This window comes from Mycteria americana, chromosome 3 (assembly GCF_035582795.1).
Source record: "Mycteria americana isolate JAX WOST 10 ecotype Jacksonville Zoo and Gardens chromosome 3, USCA_MyAme_1.0, whole genome shotgun sequence".
Taxonomy (NCBI): Eukaryota; Metazoa; Chordata; class Aves; order Ciconiiformes; family Ciconiidae; genus Mycteria; species Mycteria americana.
Genome location: NC_134367.1, coordinates 21,431,104 through 21,446,704, shown reverse-complemented (window position 1 = coordinate 21,446,704; position 15,601 = coordinate 21,431,104). Strand labels below are relative to the sequence as shown.

At 38.2% G+C, this 15,601-nt stretch overlaps 1 protein-coding gene across 2 annotated transcripts in view; it reads right to left on the bottom strand.

Moving 5' to 3' along the window:
• Positions 1–395: 395 nt before the first annotated feature.
• Positions 396–15,601, bottom strand: part of PXDN (peroxidasin) — a 102,089-nt gene continuing 86,883 nt past the window's right edge. The window contains exons 23-24 of one of the 2 annotated variants that reach the window (XR_012775145.1): positions 14,892–15,083; positions 396–530 (exon numbers count right to left, since the gene is read on the bottom strand). Coding sequence is in view for 1 of the 2 variants with exons in the window: in XM_075498019.1 (XP_075354134.1) it covers positions 14,961–15,083 (123 nt within the window). In the remaining variant the exon portion in view is untranslated. Of the gene's footprint in view, positions 531–13,359; positions 15,084–15,601 lie in introns of those variants that run through there. The other variant, XM_075498019.1, reaches the window with a different exon arrangement.

Genomic DNA, 15,601 nt, shown 5'->3' with positions numbered 1-15,601 from the left:
ATGCTTTTCCCTCTTTCTGGCTTGGTCCAGCATATTTTTTTAGGATCAAGATGATAAATAGTATCAATGTAGAATCCAGCAACTCTGGAGACAGGAGGGCCAGCAGCTCCGTTAACCACACATCCTTTCTAACCATCCAGCAGTCCAGATGGTTTTCTTAGAGCACTTCTGATAAACAATCTCTGCAAACATGTTGCAGCCAAACCCCTTTAAATTACTCATTCAAAACACAACCCATTTTGATGTGTTTAACAGCAAAACCTCCTCCTAAATTGCATTTAACTGCTTGGGCTAACTCACAGCTTGACTGGAAGAGTTGAAAGACATTTTCTCTCTTTCTTGTTCTAGTTTGGACACTTAATTCTACCTCTGGCATTTACTTAAAAAAAAAAGTTTTATTTTAGTTACATCATATATATAAAACAGATAAAATACAGGATATTGTATACAGACAGTAGAGTACTCTCAAACAGCACATTTCCACTTCTCGGTACACAGGTCTGTGCTGCCTGCAGGTCAGGGAAACAGAACTGTAATAGGGAATAGAAAAGCCAGTTACTGAAAAGCAACTAAAATATGCATCAATATGTAAAAAATACTTAAGTTAATACCAGATACTGGTAAAAACGCCTAATAAGGATAATAACATCATGTTAATATCATTAGCAAAGGAGTATACAATTTAGTAACACAGTAATAGCAACTTATCACCTAAAAAAACCCTCATTTCAAATACTGCAGATAGTTCTTACACCATGGAACTCCTTTCACAAAGAGTGGAACATTATAGATACTGATGAATAATCAGCATAAAAATAAAAGCAGGTATGATGTGTTTAGATATGCTGCCATTCTTGCAAATAAGCAATTTATTATTTATTTAATTTTGTGCACCCTGCACATAATTTTGTGGAAATTCTACCATGAACTGAACAGATAAATCTCTTCAGTTTACTTGAGGAATTATTCCACACTTTGAGGAACTGAACAGACTTGCTCAATGCTCAGTAACCCTTTTTGTCCCCCAAAGCTGCATTCTATTTAAACCACCTCAAACAAGCCCTTCCTTCCATTTTTCCAAATATTTCCTTCAAAATAACTATGAATTGTTGTCTTATTTCATCACTTCACTATGGTCATTTGGCAAAAGCTCTTTTAACCTCCCTTATGAAACCAGTCCCTGTGGTACCATAAATGTTGTTTTTCTCTTAGATCCACCCTCTTTGACAGAATACTTTGGACAGGACTTTGGATCCTTTTTTTAGGTGCATGGTCACCAGTGTTATGTAAGACAGGGGGCTGCTTAGGGTTAAACAACTGTTTAAGAATACTACGGCTACTCCAACCCTGGCGACAGGCACTGTGGCTACTCAAATCCCGGCAACAAGCACTGTGGCTACTCAAACCCTAGCAACAGGCATTGTAGTTACTCCAACCCCTGGGACAGGCACTGCAGCTACTCAAACCCCGGCGACAGGCACTGCAGCTGAACCAGAGAACCAACGCGTGCCGGTATCCGTCGCCCCCATACACAAGAAGAAATCTTGGAAGTGGAAGTCAGCTCGTTTAGTAAGGGATGAAGAAGCTTCTCCTAAGAGGGAGCAGGAGGAAGAAGCATACTGTCCCGCCAGTGAGGAGGCAGACTACTCTAAAACAGGGCCACCATGAGAACAGGAGGAGGAAGAGGAAGAATTTCCCGCTTCCCCCCGAGGAAGAACTTGATGGAAGGGTTCCTCCTCTTCCTTGGAGAGAGGGGAAGAACTCATAAAAGAGACTTTAATCACCTGATCTCTATCCTTGAGTGATCTGCAAGATATGTGAAAGGATTTCATCCATCGTCCAGGCAAGTACATTGTCAACTGGCTGCTCCGATGCTGGGATAACGGGGCCAGTAGGCTCAAAGAGGATAGGTCCTACTCTCCACCTGTACTGACCAGTATCTCAGCTATTAGAAGACAGCATTCTTCTGCTCAAGAGAGAGGGTACACACCATGGGGCACCCTATGGTTTCACCTGTGTGACCACAGAGAGGATATGAGGAAGTAGGATGGAAAATCTACCTTGACCCTAGAGGCACAGGTATGTGAGTTGCAAGGAAAAAAAATCACAAAAGGGGGTTCTTCCAGGAAAATTGCTGCTCCAGTTTCCAGTGGACAGTTTCCCAGACAGAGTAGAAGGGCTGATCTTACTCCTGATTGTAATGAAGGAACTCCTGACTCGTATTTACGAGAAGTGGGTAACTAATACTATGACCAGAACTAGAGGAGCCCTGCCTTTAGCCAGGTGGAGGAAAAGGACAACCGGGTTTACTGGACTGTGTGGATTCGATGGCCTGGCACATCAGACCCACAGGAGTATAAGGCTCTCGTAGACACCAGTGCGCAGTGTACCCTAATGCCATCAAGCTATATAGGGGCAGAACCCATCTGTATTTCTGGAGTGACAGGGGGATCCCAACAGCTGACTGTATTGGAGGCCAAAGTGAGCCTAACTGGGAATGAGTGGCAAAAGCACCCTGTTGTGACTGGCCCAGAGGCTCCATGCATCCAACTGAAAAAGAGATATTGGCAGCATATGAAGGGGTTCAAGCTGCTTCAGGAGTGGTTGGTACTGAACAGCTCCTTTTGGCCCCCTGACTGCCAGTGCTGGGCTGGATGTTCAAAGGGAAGGTCCCCTCTACACATCATGCAACTGATGCTACATGGAGGAAGTGGGTCACACTGATCACACAACAGGCTTGAATAGGAAACCCCAGTCACCCAGGAATCTTGGAAGAGATCATGGACTGGCCAGAAGGCAAAGATTTCAGAATATCACCAGAGGACGAGGTGACATGTGCTGAAGAAGCCCCACTGTACAATAAACTACCAGAAAATGAGAAGCAATATGCCCTGTTCACTGGTGGGTCCTGTATTCTTGTGGGAAAGCATCGGAGGTGGGCGATGATTGTGATCGAGGGGTGGACTTGACCATGGACACTATTGCACAGGTTATCCATGAATGTGAAACACACGCTGCAATCAAACAGCGGTTAAGGCCTCTCTGGTATGGAGGGTGATGGCTGAAATATCAATATGGGGAGGCCTGGCAGATTGATTATCTCACACTCCCACAAACCCGCCAAGGCAAGCGCTATGTGCTTACAATGCTGGAAGCAACCACCGGATGGCTGGAAACATATCCCATGTCCCATGCCACCAGCTGGATCACTACCCTGGGCCTTGAAAAGCAAGTCCTATGGTGACGTGGCACCCCAGAAAGAATTGAGTCAGACAATGGGACTCATTTCTGAAACAGCCTCATAGACACCTGGGCCAAAGAGCACGGCATTGAGTGGGTATATCACATCCCCTATCATGCACCAGCCTCTGGGAAAATCGAACGAAACAATGGACTGTTAAAGACTACACTGAGAGCAATGGGTGCTGGGACATTCAAACATTGGGTTACACATTTAGCAAAGGCCACCTGGGTAGTCAACACTAGGGGATCTGCCAGTCGAGCTGGCCCTGCCCAATCAAAACTTTTACCTACTGTGGAGGGGGATAAAGTCCCTGTAGTGCACATAAAAATATGCTGGGGAAGGCAGTCTGGGTTATTTCTGCCTTGGCAAAGGCAAACCCATTCGTGAGATTGCTTTTGCTCAAGGACCTGGGTGCACTTGGTGGGTAATGTGAAAGGATGGGGAATTCTGCTGTGTACCTCAAGGGGATTTGGGTGAGAATAGCCAATGAACTGAATGGTATGATGTTAATTGCTATATAATACTGTATGTCATCACTTCTATGGTGGCTACATGCCATATTAGTGGTATTACAGTAAGAACCACCCAGATTGAACTTTGATGAAACCGAGCAAAGTGCAGCAGTGATGGAACCAGAACTGGCTTCAGCATGCAACAATCCAACAACACACACCATCTCTCCTGCCCTGAAAGACTGTTATGACAGATGGAGCCCAAATTCATGGGCTAAATGAACTCAGTGGACATTTAGAGGGATGACCCATAGACTAAAGGAATGATATCTGTGTGTATATGTCAAAAGACAGGAAAAGTGGTGGTGATTAATTGGAATGTATTGGAAAGGGTAGGACCTGGGCATGATGTAGATGGTCTAGAATAAGGGGTGGATACTGTCCTGGTTTCAGCTGGGATAGCATTAATTTTCTTCCTAGTAGCTGGTATAGTGCTGTGTTTTGGATTTAGTATGAGAATAATGTTGATAACACAGTGATGTTTTAGTTGTTGCTAAGTAGTGCTTACACTGGTCAAGGACTTTTCAGCTTCCCATGCTCTGCCAGGTGCACAAGAAGCTGGGAGGGGACACAGCCAGGACAGCTGACCCAAACTGGCCAAAGGGCTATTCCATACCATATGACGTCATGCTCAGTATAGAAACTGGGGGGAGTTGGCTGGGGGGAGTGATCGCTGCTCAGGGACGGGCTGGGCATCAGTCAGTGGGTGGTGAGCAATTGCATTGTGCATCACTTCTTTTGTACACTCTTTTATCATTATTATTTTCTCTTCCTCTGCTGTCCTATTAAACTGTCTTTATCTCAGCCCACAGGTTTTACTTTTTTTTCTGGTTCTCTCCCCCATCAGGGGTGGTGGTGGGGAGGTGAGCGAGCGGCTGTGTGGTGCTTAGTTGCTGACTGGGGTTAAACCATGACAGTGGACTACAGATGTCACTAGATCAGCATAAGGAATATCATATGCGTCGTAGAAATAAGTACATGTAATCACTACAGTCACAGAAGACTTTAACTCATAATAATATAAAATATTTCATAATTAAAAGAAAGTACATGTAATAATGGAATACCATATTCAGTGGAAGTTTCCTTCCTGTCTACAGCTGGAAATTCATGTATTCCATAGAGATATTTTAACTAATTGGTTCTCAAGTTTACAAGACAAAAGGGAAGTATGGTTTTTCTGCCTGATTGTGAGAGATTTTATTCAGAGCCTGCAAGAGAAATGTCTCCATGTAAGTCATGATCCTGTGCATGCTTCCTTGGCATGCTGTGCCAAGACTGATGTAACAAGCTTTGGGAATCTTCACTGAAGACCAGAATGTGCTAACTGAGATCTGAGATAGCAGCCATCATCCTGACAGTCTGGCAAGCTGCCTAGGAGAATTCGCTGTATCTGCTGGGAGAGTTATGGATAGTCTCTAAAGAGTGAATGATTTCCTGAAATCTGGCCAAAACCACATAAGTTAGTTTTTACACGGATTTCAGTTTCATTTGTAGCTAGGCACTCACAGGGATGGACTTTGTGTGTCCATCCAAAACAACCCAGAGGAAAAAAAAATATTTTCTAGGATAATGTTACCACGGCTTTTATTATAAAATGACAAACCTGATGGTGTCCTGTAAAAGGAATTCCTTTAGTGAAATCCTGTCCTTAAACCGTAGTCACATACTATCCCTAGCAATCTAATTAGGAAAGATTTGTAAGTAAATTGGTTATAAATGTTCCTTGGGATACTTCTGTTTTCAGGAACTGCAACTGTAACTTTTCTATTTATTCAATTCTGTGGTACTGGGCACATGTGTAAACAAGCAAGAGTCAGGATATGGGCCTGAGATGTTACAGGGGATAGGATTTCTTCCTAACAAAAATATATTGTTTGGTGCTGTTGTACTGACCTGTAGTAGACTGACATTATCGAAACTGTTGTCCCGATCATGTATCTTAGACACCAAATTCCTTCTCCCCTTAACACACAAAATCCAGAACTACAAGAATATTATTAGATTATTTGGGGTGAAATCCTGGCCCAACGAGGGTCCTTCCCAGGACTGGCCACACAGTGTCAATGACATTGCCACATCTGCTTAGCAGAGACAAGATTCCAGCCCTGTCTTTTATCTCCTGTTAATAGATTTTTGTGGGATTTCAGAATGAAAAAAAGCCACCTGCCTGGATGAAGATTGGAAGGCAAAACAGAAAAATAATGGTCTATTTAGGGAAGCAGTTTCTGCAGCACTTTTGCAAGATCATACCTTATTAAAATCTTAAATCATAAGTGCTTAAATTTTCCATAATCCCTTAGGAAAATTAAATAACATGATTTTAAAACAGCTGAAATGAGCTGGCACAGTCCTTGCCATCAGCTTTCTTTAGACCAGACTTAGTACTACTGTCTTGTTTGCCTTGCAAGAATCTGTGAAAGTGACACTATACCATTTTCTGTAAAGTCTGGGATGAATACTCTAGTTTGTATTGTAGCAGTCAACCACTCAGTGTTTGGTTTACAAAATAAATGTGTGATTGTTGTAGTATTTGCATTTTCTTTTTCTATTCTAAAACACCCCTTTTGACAATTTAAAGTAGTAATTAATAAAAAAAACCCACGCAAGTAACTTTTCTGTGTATAAATATTCCAATATTCCAGATAATAAGTATTACAAGGTTTAAAGTGCCCATAGTCACATACTACCGCTAATCTGAATGCTTCTAGAAGACAGGTAAGATAGTTTGCAGTGTTTCTAATGGAGAAGCAAAACCATTATCAGTAATTCTGCACAGAACAGTTACTCCTTTCTACCTCCTTGCAAACAAGTAGTTACCACAAAACCCACCAAGACTTGTACTTACTTGCAGTGTTAGTCTTAACAGAGACACCAAGGCTTGAATGAACTCAGGTCTTCATCTGTGTCTGAATAATTTTCCAGAGCTGTGGTGGAGTTCACTGGCACTGGGAAGTTCTCACATCTGCAAACCATGGCTGTTCAGCAGGCGGCCAACAAGGCATTTTATTTTCCAGTGGTGCAAATCCAACGCTAAAATATGTAAAATTCCTGACCACAGCTATAGCTTAATGTAGCCCAAACTCTTTAAGCTTCTAATATAAACATTTTCCCCAACCATGTTTTTCTGCTCTTTCATAAGTGTGGACTATTCTTAATTTAATTTAAATTAAAGACAGAACTACAGGCTGCAATACAGACAAGCTTGTGGCCTGACAGGGAAAGGAGAGACAAGATTATCACTAGGAACACACAGCCTACAAAGTATGTTACTACAGTGTAAATTCTGACTTTCCTATCAAAGCCTCTCTCTCAAAGCTGTCGTACTTTTAAATGGTGTATCAAGAGTGAAGCAAACAGCAGAAGATGGGGAAAAAAACAACAGCGACTGTCACCAGCCTTTTTCCTTTTGTGAACAACTTCTCACCACAGAAAGGAAGCAGCAGCCTTTCTTTATTTTTCCTTTACTTTCTTGCTCTCTCAAGTGTGATCCATCATACTTGGCTGATTTTTGCTACAAGGAATCTAAGAGAGAGATTCACCTGTAGCTGTGTCAGAACTTCTATACCGGATTGAATAATTTGAAACCTTAAGTAAATGACTTCCTCTAATAAAAATTAAAATTACAGATAGACCTGGATTGCTTTCTAGACTGAGTTTATCCCATTAGTGTAACACAGTTAAATGCAAAATCATGCATGGGGAAACAAAGAATGTGACTCCTACTTACAAAATAGGGGGCTATAAAATAGCTAAAAGCAGATTTAGGATCTGGCTGAATATGAATTCTTGGTGTGATTTAGCAAATAGAGTAATCTTAAACTGTGAATGTGCACCCATAAAACCTTGTAGTTTTTAAAAAAAGAAATAAGAAGAATGATCTATTTTGCAAATAAAAGTGAAACTAAGGATCAGGAGGAGCAGTGCAGTAGCTGTATACCTGCATATACACCGATAAGCTATTGTAGGCTGAAATTCTTTGTGAGAGTAAGTAACCCACTATTACAATTTACATTACGGTGATGCAGAAGTAACATTTTAAAATTTTCTGTCAAGACTGCATGTCTTTTTAAGACACTATTCAAACACAAGACAGTGTCTTAATGTGAGAAACACCGGATGAATTGAGTTTAACATGCTGTGCAGATGCTAGACAAGACTGCAGTGACTTCTCTGGACTTTGAAAGTCTATTAATCTAAAGCAATAGGTAGGAGCTATGCCCCTTTTTATCATTCCCAATGTGAAAAATCCTTGATCTTAGAAAAGTAAGGTGACATTTCCTGAATACATCTGAAGTTCAAATGGAAAATATTAGCTGCTTGTGAGGTGAGATGTGGGGTAACAATAGCATTCTACTGCAGAAAAAAAGAAAGAACATAAGATGAAGGTTTTAAAATCCACATTAACATTTGCCTGCATCAGAAACTAGCTGTCATTTTCTGACCTCAAGGCAGCTATTGTCTGTTATTGCCTGAACTGATTGTTGATATAAAAGAAAATCCAAATAATCCCATGGCAATCTTTAAATACTCTCAACATAAGAGAATAGCCTGGCAACAAGTAAGGCTGTATGCAACCATGCCAAGCCAGTTCAGCTGAAAGAAAACATTTATTCCGCTCCTACAATATCTCCAGTCTGCTGCACTGCATTCAAGAAGGCCCTTTCTACAAAGCTTAATTAAAAAAATAAAAGTCTTCCTTTTCTGTGACAGCATTAGAGGTTTTAAATAAAAGTGTAGGTTGCAAAATAACTCAATTTCACCCAGAGGGAGAGAAAACCCTTGATTAAAACAGCTTGAGTATTCCTTCAGCAACTGAGATTGTTCCTATATATGAAAGCTGTCACACTGGCCTCTCACACATAGCAAGAAAAAGTGAGCCCTCAGCTTGGTGTCTCCCTGCAGAGTTCCTTGGAACTGTGAAACCCATATTATGGAAATTTGTAACAGACAGTGCTGAATCTGGCACCTAAGCATGGGAAAAGGACAGCAACCCCAATATGCCCCTTTGACTAACATTTCTAACTGGCCCACTCTGAACCTTCCTCTGAAGCATCCCATTCAGGCCTCTAAGTCCTCGTTCACCAGCTATGACCTGCTGTTCTGAGGGGTCAGGCTGATGACTTGCCCCAAGACACTTTTTGGCTTGTAGTCTTGAGTTCGTATTTCAGTCCGTTAGCTGTGAAAGCATGGAGGAGAAAAAAAGAGAAGGTGATCTTCACTGAAAGAGAGGCAATGCCGCAGAGTGGAGGTAGGGGACTAAAAGCCTGCCTTACTGCCACTCTAGTAGCTGGTCAAATAAATGGTCAAATTGATTCCCAGTGCCTGGAGACTCTCTATTGCAGTCCAGTATATGTGTCACTTTGGTATATTTAATCAGTTCCTATATTCCTGATGAACTGTTGGATTTTTCCTGAAAAAATTCGGAGTACTTGATGAAATCTTTCTTGTTTTTTTCCCCCCACCAAAACAAAGCATTAGTTTCTTTTCCTTTCTCAGGACAATTCCTGATTACTTTTTTTCCTCTGGGTACTTTTTTCATGCTAATCTCTATGAAAAGAGACATGAAGCACTTTACTGCGCTGATCCTTGGAATGGCTGTGAGCCAGGTTAACAACAGACAACATCTCATAAAGTTATAAGTAGGTAATGGGATTTATTTTGGCAACACAGCAACATTTTTAAAGCATGTGACTTGTGGGAATGTAAAGTTGTATCAGTGAGGGAGGCATCAGACACAAACATCTTTACTGAATGCAACAGTTACGTTTATTCCTTTATCACAGGAATTGCTGTTCTGTTCCATTTCTGAAATTAAACAGAGATATTCAATTCATAGCTTTTCAGCTAAACACAGCTGGCCAGATCTTCTTGAAACTTAAGACGTATCTGATCTGTACTCTGCTCCATCTGTTACCAGGCTGGAATGCTGAAGTGCAGTGAAAGGACCATTCCTAACACTGCTGGTGGACAGCGAAGATGTTGGGCAGAAAACAAAAGGAAAAGTATGTTGGAGGCGCAGAGGTTTCCTTGCCATGTCACAGCAGGCTAAGTGTGAAAAAAGGAAAGAAAAGGAACTATTGCATGAAACTAAGCAGCCGGGATAACTGCAAAAATAACCGTCTGATACTGCTAGGATGTCTGCTTTAAAATACGGTATTAGCAGACAACACTGCCTTTTTATGACTCAGTACAATCTCCTGATCAGGTACATCATAACACAAAGCTGATTACGACAGTATTAGTATCGAGTAATTTATTACATGTTTAGAAATTTATTGGTTCTCATTAGTTTTAATAAGGATAATGTTGATTCCTTCCACTGAGAGTCTGGCAAACTTTCAGCATGAATGAGACGTGCATATAGTCATATTGGTATTTTTTGTTGACATATTCTATCTAACAAGCTTTTTGTCACATATTAGATCTCATTTTTTCTTGTGCATAATAAAGATTACTGTAGTGAATTCTGAAATATACTTCACTGAACCCCATACTGTAGATGACAGAGACCATGAGAGGACAGTAGGCAGTCGTGCTTTCTACTGGTAATTTTATAATTGTATTATCCTGTACTTGCAAAACATTTAATCTATTTTAACAATATGACAACAGAATAATGCAGAAGTTTTAGGAAAATTAGTCAAATATACCAGCTTTTGATACCTTATTCTAGTTTCCAAACTAAAGCCATGGAACAGTCCCAACATGTCTAAAAATCTCACTGCAAAGATTATTGATTTGGTAAATACTATACTATAGGAAAAAAGCATGAAATTAATAGGGGATTAAAAAGAAAATATCAGGAAAATATTTTAGATCATATAATGACATACACACATACACTATGGCAGCAAAATATTATTTTACAAAACAAAGTTACTGAGTATGGGAGGTCATTCCCTATAAAGACAACTTTAATCATGCTGTGGCCAATGATTCTTAGCTGTAATCAATCAAAAGGAATAAAGTCAATTTACTTGGTTTATTTCAAATATAAGTGAATCTTTCTCAAAATATATCAGTATTAGCCCAAGAGTTTTATTCTAAATGGCTAAACTTTGTGGTTTGTTTTTTTTTAAAACTGTTAGCAAACTTCTTGGCAATTAACTGTGTTCAACCCTGGCTGTTGTCTTGTTTGGATTAACACAAAGTTATTTACTGAAACAAAACCTTCTCTTCAAGTCTCTGACTATTTTAGTCTCATGGTAAAAAAAAAAAAAAGTTGTTGAAATGTAAATCTTTTGAGTATTATTAGATTAGTCTTAGGAACTTACTATGTCTGTTAAAAGAAGCATGCGTTACCCATTTAAGTTACTAGAAAAATGTATACCAGTACTTTGCCAAACTAATTTTATCTGAATTTGGAGGAAAAAAAAATATGATTGCCCTAAAATTTTTATAGGACAGTGACTGAATACTACTCATCAACATTTTGGAAGAGCAACAGGATATTTCAGCAGCCTGCTGGAAAATACATAAATGACCCTGCTGCAGTTCTGCTTTTCTAGATTTGCCTTATGCAATACTCAGAGTCAAACTATAGTGAAGCACAGTCAACTGCAACCTGAAAACGATTCTTATCTCTGCATCTTGGAGTCCATCTTTAAGTTCTCCCATTTCAGTGTAAGGCAACTTAGAATTACATTAATTGCAATGACACTGTATCACAAAATGCTTTACTGTATGAAGTCATGAAGAAACAGAGGAATCTCAGGTGGATCTAACAAAGGAACCAACCCAGTGCCCTACAGATCATAACACCTCACCAAAGGATGAGAGTAACTCAGCAGTAATTCATATCCTATGATGGAGAAACAAGATGAGGTAAATAAGAGGATCTCTTTTGCACAGGAGACTCATTTTGAGCTCAGATTGCATGAACCTGGATATCCATTTGTGAAATGATGTCAATAAAGAATGAATGTAGAATCAAGTGCATTGGAAGGCAAGTCATGACTGGATCTATTTGAAGATGTGAGGAAGTGAAGAAACTGGGTAAGAACAGGCTGTATATAAGTATGACATTCCCATAAAAAATGGGAAAAAATGTTCAGCACTAAGAGTTTTCAAATACACATCTGTGCTAAGAAATGAACGTATTTTTAAATATACCTTCTGAGCCTAAGTGTATTTTTTTCCCATCACCCAGAAGAAAACAGTGAATAGGTACTCAGATTCTGTGTGTCATAATATTAAAGAACCTACTGAATCTATGTGATTCATTAGCTCATTGTTTAGTTCTCAGAAATGGAGTCTTGATCATGACAATCCTACATAAGATAAGAAATATGGATCTTTGATAAAAGTCTACACACTGGAATCTTCCGCAAATAATCTAAACAATACATGTATTGAGAAGAAATCACTTGGAATTTACTTGGAAATGTGGCCCATTTTATTTTAACTGAAAAGCATTCATTATACAGTGCAAACAGTTCTTTGGTAAATTTACTGATTAAAATAAAAACAACAAAGACTTTGTTTTAGGTAACATTAAAAAAGAAAATAAATATGTAAAATTTGCAACATATTACAGCAATATTCTCACAGTGGATACTGAGGAAATGGTCATCTAGCCATTGGCCACTGTTTCAGAAATGTTAAAATCAATGCTGATTCTGCATACACTGCAATAAAACTGAATTAGTACAATCCATGACTGATTACATTTTAAATTGTGGATAAAGACCTGTTTTTCCTGAATGGTTTATAATCAGATGGATGGCAGAAAATAACTCAATATTACACTTGTTTAAGCATATCCAGACTCCTAAGCCCATTTTATATACCATATGAATAAACAGTGATCAACGAAGAAAACCTCCCACTTTACTCTGGAGGTTGGAGAAAAGGAACAATCAGATATAAGGTACTATTTTATAATGTATAAATGGAAACTCTCTTCTTCTATAAGCGGAAATCTTGAGAAAGTTTATTTAATATAAAATTGGAATAAAAGAATGCAAGTAGTAACCAGCTGGATGTATTATTGCCTTATTTAACTGTTTAGACAGTTAAATTATATTTGGTTTAGCTCCACAATCCTTCCTCTTTGAGGAATTCCTGCTATAGGTCAATGGGAGTTCCATCTGAGTTGGAATTACAGGACGAGACGTGTGGTTTGGACTCTCAACAAAAGTCAACAAAATACCAGAGTATCAAAGAAATACAGGAATGACAGCCGCTAGGAACCATATGATACTCAAACATGCTCGCCACACACAATTTCTAAAAGTATTAACATAGAAAATTACATAAATCAAAACATTGTATATAAAATCAATTAAAATATTCTTAAAAATATAAATTGTAATTCCATGTGTACCTCTACCACACACCTTTAACACCACACCACTCACGTGTACATATTGCTCCTACCATAGTATGAAACAAGTTTCTGTAGTAAGCTTTAAAGATACACCAAAGTTTGAATGTGTGTCATGGTATCAGTTTATCAAATTAGAAATTATTAATGTTAGTAATCAGAGAAATTATGTGCCAAATATTATAGTGGAACTCATATTGCTGTGCTAGGTTAGTTATTAGACAGGTATTTGATCTACCATGCAATAATTAAGTGTTCAGTCTGTTTGCACAATCTGAAATGTTTAAGATGAGAATGTTTAATTTTGTGCAGATTTCTTTGATACCAAATCTCTGTTCCCTAAATTTGAACAATAAGCTCAGAAGCTAGTGAACTATATAACTAAAGAAGAGTTCTGGTTCTAGTTAGTCCTCACTTAGGACTTAAGGACAGAGCCATAAATTCTAACATATTAAGTATTCAGGGAGAGAATAAATTCTGAATAAACACAAAAAAGCTGTAAAATGAGGTATGATAGTTGTCCTTCACTGAATAGAATATATAATTCCTGGTCAAAAATATGCAGTTTGTATTCTAAAAAGTACACAACTTTGAAATGCTAGAGTAGACATATACTCTACAATGTTAAACATTTATTAAATGGGAAATAAAGTCCATTGGCAGACCATTTTTAACATGAATGATAAAAATATTGAGGTAAAAATATATATGCATTAGATGAAACTGGAAAAAAACCTAAAAAAATCAAATAACTTGTCAGAAAAAGTAGTCAATCCACAATTAATCATGATGCTTGATTCTGATTGTTCGTTTTTTCAACAAACAGTGCCACAATATAATCAGGAACATATGTCTATTGACAGTATGCACAATGAATCAGTAGGAATCTTTGTATACAAAATGGCATGTGACATCTTTTCACATTTTCATAACAGGGCCATACAAATACATGAACTGATCTGAGATCAAGAAAAGCATGCTTTAAAACTGGACTGGATGGTCATGTTACAATGATTTAAGATAAATGAAACAAAAAAAAAGTCACCAAGCAATTACATATGTTTTGACAAAAAGGATTATGTTCATTTTAAGATCAAATGCTACTCTGTCATGTATGTTTTCGTAGAATGAGGAACACTGTCAATTACATCTCTAATATACATTCAGTTGCTTTTTGTATCTTCCAATTACATTTATTTATATTTCCTTACTAATTCTAGCTTTTTCAGTTTGAAAATTTTGATTAATTTTGCTCCTTGAGTTAATGAAAGGATGTTGAAAGGTGTCATGTAGTTTTCTTTATTTCCTTGCTGGTCCAGATGCAGAAATGATAGTGTGATTCAAGAGAATTTCCATACCTAGGTGCGTTTGCAGAAACTGGCCCTCTACGGCATTGCTTTGGGCACAGTGTCTTGTGTTTTCCTTTTCCCTGCATTTACTAAATAATAACAAAGAGCTAAAAATCAAGTCAGACTGGTACTTAAAAGGGATAGTAAACTTTTAATGTTGCTAATTAAAGATAGGAAACAAAGTGTTAATTTTAGAGTAAGTCTTAAGCCCAGTCATTTTGGGTACCTAAAACTACCTGACAGTGTTCTTTTAAAGTAGCACCAGTTTGAGTTTGTCTAACCTGAGAAGTTTAACATGCAATTAACTTTGACCTGTTTGCTAATTTCCCTTTCGTTAATTTTTGCATTGTGATTACCTTCATGGGCAGAAAACAAAATGATACATTAAGTTATATTGTTACAGCACCATTAGAATGTTGTAAATCTTGATTTATTGCTGTTGTTAAGACTGTAGTTACCTGTTTTTGCCATCAGCAGGCATTGATATGATTTGAGGAGTATGCACCCTAAATTCTTATAAAGCAGACTTATGGCTTCTTTTTAGTAATATTTTGTTTTAAGCAGACTGGACAGCAATCTCCTTTAACCTTCACAGGTACTTCGCAGTCAGCCGGCGGGCATGATTCTACAAAACAGGTAATCTGACCAACCTGTGTCAGGAAAAAAAGTAACAAAACCAGAACATACTTAGCTACATTTTCCAAACAAGAAATACATTTTTCATATTATTGAAGAACATGTTCTCATTCATCCTCTCTAAGATCTTAGCTACTAAGATTAACTCCACATAGTTTATTTCAGCATCAACTGATACTGAGAAGGCTCGTTGTATTATACGATATTTAATGGAGCAATATACCATTTTATCTAATGTTCAGGAATGAAACTCTGGGATACCAAGTACTGACATATTTCTTTCTTTCTTCTACCTTTTATAAAATTTCACCATGATAAAAGAAAACAAAAATCTAGCACTAAGTTATTGATTTTTATAAATTTTAGTAGACTTTTTCAGTAAGTCTCTTTGCAGTTAATTTTGCCAGTACAACTACACTTCAATGAAAATGGAAATATAATAGAAGTATATAAACAATATAATTTTTTGCACCATATAACTGAAGGTCCATAAAAAAACAACTAGCAACTATCACCCAGAAATTAGCAGGCA